Source organism: Atta cephalotes (assembly GCF_000143395.1).
Source record: "Atta cephalotes unplaced genomic scaffold scaffold00027, whole genome shotgun sequence".
NCBI lineage: Eukaryota > Metazoa > Arthropoda > Insecta > Hymenoptera > Formicidae > Atta > Atta cephalotes.
This window is the reverse complement of record NW_012130091.1, coordinates 3710347-3721315: the sequence shown is the minus strand read 5'-3', so window position 1 is coordinate 3721315 and position 10969 is coordinate 3710347. Positions and strand designations below refer to the sequence as shown.

At 27.5% G+C, this 10969-nt stretch overlaps 1 protein-coding gene across 1 annotated transcript in view; it reads left to right on the top strand.

Moving 5' to 3' along the window:
• Window positions 1-2835: 2835 nt before the first annotated feature.
• LOC105620616 (centrosomal protein of 164 kDa) overlaps window positions 2836-10969 on the top strand; it is a 10220-nt gene continuing 2086 nt past the window's right edge. The window contains exons 1-5 of the mRNA XM_012202106.1: window positions 2836-2914; window positions 6033-6281; window positions 8112-8894; window positions 9191-10053; window positions 10349-10768. Coding sequence (XP_012057496.1) covers window positions 2836-2914; window positions 6033-6281; window positions 8112-8894; window positions 9191-10053; window positions 10349-10768 — 2394 coding nt within the window. The remainder of the gene's footprint in view (window positions 2915-6032; window positions 6282-8111; window positions 8895-9190; window positions 10054-10348; window positions 10769-10969) is intronic.

Genomic DNA, 10969 nt, shown 5'->3' with positions numbered 1-10969 from the left:
TTTTTCATATAATATATCGAGTATATTTCTCATAACGTGTACTACTAATATATTATCATATATATTAGCAGCATACATACATATATTATATATTAAAATATTAGATATAACGAAAGTGAAATCAATAATTTAAGTATAAAATAATATGCAATATCTGTAATAAGCTAAAAAGCAGATTACTAAATAAAATAAATAAAGATTAAGTACACAAAAATATAATAAATATGATAAAAACAATTGTAATATCGATTCCCTATCTTAAAAATACAATAAAAGGAAATAGAAGGACTCGAGGGAATAAGCGTTGGTCCAAATGCACTAATTGTTCAAAAATATCTCTCAATATTTACAAATTGGACATTTTATTAAGAGACAGAGAAGAACAATGATAATCATTAAACAATGATATAATTCGTACGTTTTGGTAAGTCTTCTAACTTTCTTTAGCAGTAATAGTAGACGCAAAAATTACATACTTAGTGTTTCTACATACATGAAAATAATCGAAAGATGCGAATTTATTTGTTGCAATTTCCAGAAAAACTAGGAACAACTAAATTCTCTGCCGAGAATACATTTTCTCATACTAGTTACAAGGATGGAATTCACGATGTCGATGCCTTTAATTATAAAATTGAATATAAGTATTTTTATATGAAAAAATGGATGTACAAAGAACTCATCCGTAACGGAAATTACAAACACATAATGTAAACTGCTAATCCAATGTCTTGATGGCAAGGAAATCAGCAATTAAAGATTTTTTTGTCAAATTATAAAATAAAAATAAAATATGTACAGTATGAAATAATATATCGACCATACATCGTCAAACAGAAAAATGACAAATGTAGTGAATGTTCATCGATCATTAAAAATTTCCAACTTAAATATTGAGAAATATTTTGGACAATTAGCGCACTTGGATCAGCGTCTATTCCCTTGAAATATGATAAAGTTATCACTGTAACTTTAAATTTGTAATTAAATACAATTGATATTTTAAAAATTAACAACAAATTTTTTAAATATTTTTTATATTAATAATTTTTATTAATTAAAAAATATTTATGGATATTAGTAATAATCAAGATGTTAGTATTTCTCCTTCGTTTTTTCTAAATCATTTCTATTAAGAATGCACAATATCGGCAATTTTAAACTTTTAGTTTTTCTATTTTGTTACAATTTTTACAGAAATTTACAAGTAACCGATAATATTTTACGTTGAAACCATATGAATAAGATATTTTATCGAATATTATTTTAATAGCAAAACTGTATAGTTGCTTCCTCTATGTTAGAATTAAGAACCGCATGATGCATTTCATAATTGCAACCAACCGATAGTAAAGTAGACATTGCTCAGTGGATTGTGCAGAATTACTCAGATTTTAATTATTATATTGCAAAATACGATAGAAAATTTTGTAATTATATTAATTCACATAGACAATACATAACCTTGCAATAAAACAAAACTTACAGTAAGGAAGTTAAAATCCTGTTTTAAATATATTAAACTCCATAAAATAAAAAATTGAGATTTAAATAATAAAATTGCACGAATTGCTTAAAATATATATTTAAAAAATTATAAGTTACACTATTATTACAATAATTAATATTTTATTATAATAAAATTTTATTATACATTTTTGTTCGTTTGTTTGCTAAATATATTATTAGACTACTAGAAATATAAATATATCTTACACTCTAAAGAAGATAATAGATGCTAATCTTCCAAAGAAAAGCCCTTTTTCATTTATTGTGCACTAATTATTTTTATACATATTTTAAATCTAAATCTATTTTTAAAGAATTATAATTAAAACTCCATATATGCCTATATATGTACATACATGCATATATGTATATTTACATATATGTAGGTATAACATATCTTTGATTTTATCAACTGAGTTTATTATAGTCGATATACCCTATAGTCGATAAGGATGTAATTCGAAATGTTTTACAAATTTTAAATAAAATATATTTTCTTCTGTTTATCTTTTACATACGTAAACACATAAATAAAATTATTATTAAAAAAAATATAAACTAAATATTCAATAATATAATATAATTATGGAAAAAATGTTTAGTTAAAATATGATCTTTCATTTGCTAAATGTTTATCTAATTACATAATAATTCAATTAAATAATTTTTCTTTATGTAAGTACTAATATGTAATATTATACGATATTACAATGAGTTGTGCGTATATGCAGTTAAAAGTTACAATTTAAAAAATTCTATTTAGTTTTATTCTCACATTTACTTAAATTATTTTTTATATTTGTGTTAACAATTTATATTACATATAAATTGTATTACTAATACAACGATCAATGTTTAAAATATAATAAATACTACTTTTATCAGCTTAATGTCTATAAGAGTGAGTTTAAAGTTATTTTCCATTCGATCTTCAAAAGCCAAGAGTTTCGCAAAAAACATTTCATCATATCTATTGTACCTCGTTGACGAGCTTTTCGGTGATAAGAATGATATTACTGTCATTGGCAGTATTTCTTATCAGACAGCTGATTCTGCAGCTGGCAAACGGGGGGGCGCAACCAGCGTTCTCTCTTACTATCTTCCTTCCTCTTTCTTCGCTACCACCGCCTACGTTCAAGCTGAATTCAACATTGACCGACGAACGAGCTTCGCGCAGTGCAAGAGGCGCGTATGTATCGCGCACTAATATGGAAAAATGAATTGGATCCTACACACTGTAATTCTCTCGCTCATTGTACAAATACGGAAAACGTAGTCGTGTAATGCAAACATTACGCTTACGGGGTGTTGGGGTGCAGTGTTAGCATGAGCATTTCTCAAGACAGCGCTGCTACGATCGTGTGCAGGGAGGTTTTCGATGAGACGTCTCATCCAACAAATGAAGGTACGTGGAAATAACTAAAAAGCCTCCTATTCCTCCTATTCCTCCTCCTTTATCGACCATGATGGATTCAATAGGTTGAATTTGTCGATTGTTGGAGCAACGCTCATCTGGAGTAGGGCGTTCATTACCAAACTGATCGATGGTGCGTCGTTTCCATCCGTGTCACCCTGTGTCTTTGTGATATAGTAATTTACATGGTACAATTTTTGTCAAGAGTGAGAGCTCTATTATCTTTCTTACGCGAAAGGATATCATTGGAAGATTCATCACACGTTACACACTTGATTAACAAATCAGACCTAACATCGTATTATTACCGGTAAACTGGACCATTGTAAACGTTGCAAAAATATAAAGTACTCGAGAAAATTAATTATCATTCTAACTGAAATTAGAAAATAAAGCCTGGATCCTTTCTGTTGCAATAGAATCATCACAATTGGATTACCATGATTTCATTTTGATATCCTATATATATATATATATACTATTTTATTTCTCTCCATTTGCTTCCTCTTCATTTCATCACATTGCGATGTCTAAATTTTTTACAAGCACAAAAACGTATTTTACTGTATTTTTATATTGCTAAATATCTTAACCAATCATAAAATTTAATAAGCGAAATTGTTTACTAAATTATTTTAACTGTAATTTTATTTACACTTTGACGTATTAAATATAACTTCTCATTTTTAATTAGAAATTAACAGGAAATTTTTTTAATTTTAAATTATTTCTTGTATCTCTAAATTGTTTGTACATTCACATGTAACCATTATGGAGTATTCTTTTAGTATTTCCCTTAAGAAGCAATTGAAAAAATAGCCATATAACGTGAAGTAAACAAGCGACATTCCTAAAGATTTTAAGTGTTCCACTTAAAATCAGTCTAAAAGCAAAGAAAAGTGTAAAAGAGACCTAGTAGCAAGTTTCCTTGTTTATTTACATCACGCCTGGCGGGAATACCGAGCCCGTTCCCCAGCGCGTTCCGGAAAATCAATAATTCGCAGTGCAGAGAAAGTTTTGTCATAGCATTCAACCATCTTTATATCATTTCAGTCGTATAAATCCCGTCTATCCATCAGCCAAAATTTTTGAAACCATCGGCAGAATTTGAAACAACAATTTTTTTCTGTCAAACTTTTATTCATATAGATCAGTTCCATTATAGTAGCTGGATTCACGATTAATCAAACCAAAATGAGGACCAACACTTTGACTAGCAACTCGAGGGCAGATGGTAGCTCGACTTGCTCCCATACGCCAGCTACCACCACCTGTCCAGTCGAGACTGATGGAATTTTTTATTGAGGCCTTTTATAAATTTACGAAACTTTTTCGTAATGATAAACCGAAATTTTGTGTTGATAATCTTGACGTTTAAACTACTTTAGGCAGCTTTAATCTAAAGCTACCGATCACTTTTGTTCTCCCCGTCGGAAGTTTTGATTACTTTTACTTACTCTAAAAAGATAATTTGGATAAAAAAGCATTTCAGATATGATATTGACTGACAGATATGATATAGACAGCAATCTATGTAATAGAAAAGATTGAACACTTACGTATGGAGTATAATATAAAAATATAATATTCTCAAAAGATTTTTTCTTCCAAATATTTTCAAAAATATCATTATACTTTAATTTATTGTATGTATACGTTTGCATGTGCGTGCGCGCGCGCGCGCATGTGCCCACGGATGTCAAAATATATTGATATTACAATATATAAAAGATTATTTCTTATACTGTATCTAGCAAAATTAAGAAATAAAGTCATTCATTAGAAACAGAATCATTCATTAATTGTTGCTGATTAATATAAAAGAAAGATTGTATTTTTCTTATAACATTAAAAAATTTGGTGGGAGGTTCCAGATATTTAATTTTATAACTTTTACCTTATATCTTTAACTTATATCTTTTCGAATATCACATGCATATATGCAAGTATTTTTACGACTCTCTTTACTATAAATTTACCGTATATATTGATATTAATTAACAGAAAATAATCAAACAACTAGTAAAATTTATTTCGTAAGATATATACTGTACATTATATAAGATTTATATAATTTTAAAGTTACAATTTTATATCAATAATTAGCAGATTAAATCGTAATTAATCGATTTTAAGTTTCATTATTATTTTCTTTTACTATTTATTAATTTTATATTTATCCTATATTGTGAAACAATAATCTTGCTCTTATATTAAGATATAGGATAAATATAAAATAATTAATTAAATATAAAATAATTACTTCTCTTTTAACGAATAATGTTAAATAATCATAAGCGCATCACGCTATCACAACAGTTTTTACATGGAAAAAGACTTTATGCTTTAATACTTTTACTCTCGGTTAACTGTATGATTAATGAATTGTACAGTTTATCTGAACTTGATATAATAAGATATAGGGATCCACTTTCTAGTGATTAAACTTTACAAGAGCATTATTAATAAATCATGCTATACTGGATAAAAATACTTGATATGCCGTAAATAATTAAATTAACTCTATCTTGAATTTATCGAAGATTTTCTATCCTTTTATCGATTAATAAAATGGTTACATACATTGAAATTCACAATATATGACAAGATTTTATTTTACAAATTAAATAAAAAAAATTTTATTTAAATACATATTTCTATTCAAAATTCTATTCAAAAATATTTTTATGATTTTTAGGCGCCATATTTCGTCGGCGTATGGTGTATCCTTGCTATTGTTAATTAATTACGTTTTCTTTTATCAAATAATAATGACTTGAAAAATTGACTCATTAACATGACGATAAATATTATATTATACTTATCTACACGACATAAATTATTTATTTTTTGATATTTAATAAAATATTTCGGAAATATTTTGTAAAACATTTTAAAATATTGCATTAAAACGTTTTATAAAAATATTATACAAATATATATTATAAAAGAAAAATTATATTTCTTGGACATATTTAAAAAGATTTTATGAAAAATTTCTAAAACATTTCATACTGCATGAATAATAATAATAATAATAATAATAATATAGTAATGAATAATAATAATAATAATAATAATAATTTAATAAACAACAATGTAATTCCAGAATTACTGGATTATGCAAAACGTCTGGGAATTGATCCCGATGCGGAACCACACCTTCTGGACTTGGCTCGTGAGGGCCTTATGGCAGCTCTTCCTAAGGGCTGGTCTCCGTGCTTCCATGAAGCTAGTGGTGCCTGGTATTATTACCAGGCATCCACTGGCACTACCACCTGGGAACATCCTCTAGATGCAGTTTATAGAGGACTTGTGGAACAAACTAGAGCTGGCAACAAAAGGCAACTAAGCCTTGGTATTGGTCATATTGGTCATAAATACTTATATTCATTTTATAAATATTTACTTTAGTAAATCATATCTTTTTATATTTCTTTATCTTATATGCAATTTTGCACTTACGATTTTTCTTCTTTTAAATTGTAACGCATCTTGGATAAATTTCAAATTCAAACATAAGATTGGAAAGAAATATTTTTCTAAAACAAATTAAAAATCAGTTTGTACAAAATTACAATACAATTATATTAAAAATTCTGAAAAAAATATAATATAACTAAATATAATATTGAATTTTTTACATTACTTTAAATACGAAGCACCATATGGTATACGAATCTGAATAAGATATTGAACTATTATATATATATTCATATAAATAAATTAATTTCAGAAATGATAATTGCGTGCCGATATGGTTGTCGGACTTTCGACGCAATCAATCTAAAATATTAATAATTCTCCCAAATTTCCCAAATTTAATCTTAAAAAACTATAATAAATTTATTGCGAAATATATTGTCTCGGCAGTAAAACTTCTTATAAGTTTTACAAGTCTTGCGATTCTGCTTAGAATTGACTCATTAATCGCGCATATATTACACTCTCATGTAATGCTTACCACCATTGACGCGCGTCGTCCAAATACTTCATAATAATCAGTAAAATCATACAACTTGGCAGTGCAATGTTTTGGCTTTGCGTCAAAATTATGAAAAGTACAACCGTATTTTTAGATTATTCTACAACGTATAAACGATGAATGTCGCGCTGCAGCCGCTAACAAGAATTTAATGAATATATATTTATTATTTTTATAAAAAAATATGTACCTATATTTTGTATATTAAAAATCTTACATATATAATTAATACATATAAATTAATCTATATATAATTAATATATTCTTTCAAAAGCATTCTAATTATACAACTTACTAAAGAGAAAAGGTTATTAGACACTTATATGTTGATTTTTACATCAATTACAATTACATAAAAATCAAAATTTATTTTAAAAACATGGAAAAAGATTAAATTATCAAGAAGAAAGAAAGTTAAAATTATATTTATGTTGTTTATAATGATTGTTTAGTCTAATAATCATAAATCATAGTCTAATAATTATAAAATGAAAGAAGATAACTCTAATATTTTTGTTCTTAAAATAATATTTCTATTAATATTTCTATTATTTATATCAGTTTTTTGGATTGATTGGTTCAATCAATTGACTGGAATCAATGAACGGATGCTATATGCAATTTATAATCGTAAATATTACATAAATGACTAATAACTTCAAGACCTTGATTATTATTAACTTCGAACGCTTAGAATCGCTCCTTACTTTTTGCAATAATCAGATTTTTATAATCAAACACTCCCATTACTGAGACATAATTTTTCAATTTCTGCTTATAAAACTTCAGTTGAAAATTAATGCCTTCCGCACTCAGTTGAAGAAAACGAGTTACTCGGCATTTGTAATTTTAATCTTTGATATTCTTTGTTTACAATTGTAACAAAGATCAAAACAAGTAATTTTTTTTATTTTATATATAAATAATTTGATTCTTTTACATTCCAGATATTTTATTCTGTAACAAAATAAAGAAACCGTATTTTTTTATATAAAATCTTGCATACTTTACAATTTCATTTATCTCTTACATTTATCAATCAGATATACATTTATGTTTACTCTACAAACATCAATTTTTATTTTAATATACATATTTATTAACATTAGCAATATATATTTAGTGAATAATCCTATTCTAAAAAACATTACAAAAATATAGTAATAAAGTAAAAACAGAAAAAATTATTTTTTAATATCGTAGAAGAAGATTCAAAGACTACGGCAAAAGATCTTGAATCTCACGAGGACGCAACTTTACCGAAAGAAACAATTATTCCAAAAGAAACTGTTAAAGATACTGTTTATGCGAAACCTAGCATGGCAGGTACTAAAATTCCTATGAAACTGGCACCTTTACGAAAAGCCGAAAAAATCGACAGTTCACGCAAGAGAGATCGTCCCTCTTCTTTCGATAGACTCCAATCGAGAAGGGAAAGTGATTCAAGATCCGACAATGTAATGTCCTTGTCAAGTGATCGAGCCGCAAGAGATTATACAAACTTGAAATTTCAAGATCCAAAATTTTATGAATGTCCTAAATTGCTCGAGATAAAGGATACGACTGCAACAACCACAACAATTGCAACACCTGCGAAAAAAGAACTTGATCTGAAAGAGGTACTGAAGAGATCTGAATCACTGAGTCCCTGGCATGAGAAAGATTGGGAACAGCTTTCTAGCAAATTTAGTTCAGAAGAGAACATAATCGACATCGACAAACTCAGTGCTAATACATTAGCCAGACCAGAAAAACTCGAGAAATTTGACAAAGAGAAACATCCAAGTCAGTTGGGTCAACAAAAGGAGTTAACTCTTAGTGGTGGTGGTTCGATGTTTCTAAAAAGTAACAAGAGTAGAGATACCACACCTAGTCAAGATGGCGGCAAGTTAGAGGATTTCCGGACATTGACAATTTCTGACGAAACCAATAACATTGCTGGTGACAGACCCAAATCCATTCTGAGGGAAAAACAACTTGAAGATGGTAAAATTGTATATATGTATATTTAAATAATTTTTTACAATTTTTTTTATTTTTATCGTGTTCTTTAATAATTATAGCTAATTATACCAATCCAAAGTAGTAATAGGTACTTTACTTGAACATGTAGAAATTGTATATTTAAAAAAAACAAAGCTATTTATATTTCATGATAAGTAAAAGCAAAAAGTAATAATTTGAACATATAAAATAAAAAACTCAAGTATCTTTTTTAATCTTTCGATTAGCATTAATACAATTTCATCACGGTAATCTGACTTTTATTCAATTGTGGATAGACGATCGACCATTGGATGAAGAACGCAAAAGCGTGCGCTTTGATTTGGAAAAAGAGTTCAACATCAATTTCACATATTCCGAATCCGAAGATGATTGGGATTCCGAATCTGAAGATAAGAATCAACGGATATCGGCTGTAATCAGCAATAAAATTACTGGTTCCATTTTATCCCCGTGGAAATCAACATCGCAAAATTTCGACGACATCAATGATGACAAAAACGATTATTCTAATGAAAAAGAGCAGGATAAAATAGATTTAGAGATCAACAATCAACACTTGTCTGCAGAGAAAATCGAATCCATATCAAAAAATCCGAAAATAGTTGGCAAAAGATTCCTCGTGCAAAATGTTTCGGAAAATGAACATCGAAGTCAAATGACAAAGAATGTTTTAGAAAATGATAATAGTTTTGATTATCTACCTAATAAATTAGGTGAAAAAGTGAAAATTATCGATATAGTGTCAAAAAGCGAAACAGATTGTAGCACCGCAAAAAGTAGTGATTCCGATGAAATCAAAACAAAATTGATTATTGAAAAAGCAAGACATACAACAAATCTCTTATCGAATCGACAACTTGAAGATGATGAGTCATCTGATATATCAAGGTTCAATCATTACGCACAGAAGGAGCGATTTGTGCGATCTAAGTTAGAATATTCTCAAAGTATTAACGATATGAAAATAAAAATGAATAGAGTACACGAAGAAGAAATTGAAGATTTTAGGATTGAACTCGATATTAAATTGCAGGAAAAGAAAAAAGAACTTGAGGAAAATTTTGTGCAACAAAAGATTTTAATACAACAATTTTTGGATCAAAGATTAGAAGAAATGAAACAGGAAATGGCACAAAAGGTATTCCTTTTTTATTAGATTATGTCAGAAGTATGATGTAAATTGTGAAGCTTATTTAAAAAAAAAAGATATAATACAGATGTATTTGTTATTATTTTAAGATCAATATTTTTTTCATTTTTATTTCGTTATGAATATTTATTTTTCATAGAAAAAAAAACACAACTGATGATAAAATTATATGCTAAATACTATTTCAAAGTTCTAAAACAATTTCATAAATATATTTTATAAAATATCTAAAATATTCTGTTAGATTTAAGTGAAATTTTATTTAAGAATACAATTTTTTTAGGAAGAACAGGAGATACAAATATTGATTACTGAAATGGATCAAGCTAGAATGGAAAATTTGAAGAAAGTCCGCACGGAACTAGAGGTCTGTTACGAAAAAGAGAGACAAGAAATATTGACCAATCTAAAAACAGAACTCGACGAGAGGAAAAGAGAACTTTTGGAATTGAGGAGTCAAGAGATGGGTAAGCTAGAAAATGAGCACGAACGTGACCTTAGTGAAGAAAAACTTGCAAAGCTAAACGAATATGAGATGAGAAAGCAACATAACGAAAGAATTGAAACTTTAAAGAAAGAATTGGAAAAGGAATTTGAAGACTTAAGAAATGAATTGAGAATGCAACAACGAGAAAAAATTACTAAATTTACCGAAGATCATGAGCAATGTCTAGCCGAAATTCTTCGCGACTTTAGAATGGATGTAAGTATTTAATACCTATATATAGCCGTATACATTAAATAATTAATCCATTAATGATCAATATTCCATTTTCTAGAATACAAAATTTATTATTATAAAGGTTTTAATAAATAATTTTTTTTAATATCTTATTCATTAATTTCATATAACTGTTCATAAATAGGTATAGTAAAAAGAAACCCATTATTTTTGCATGAAATT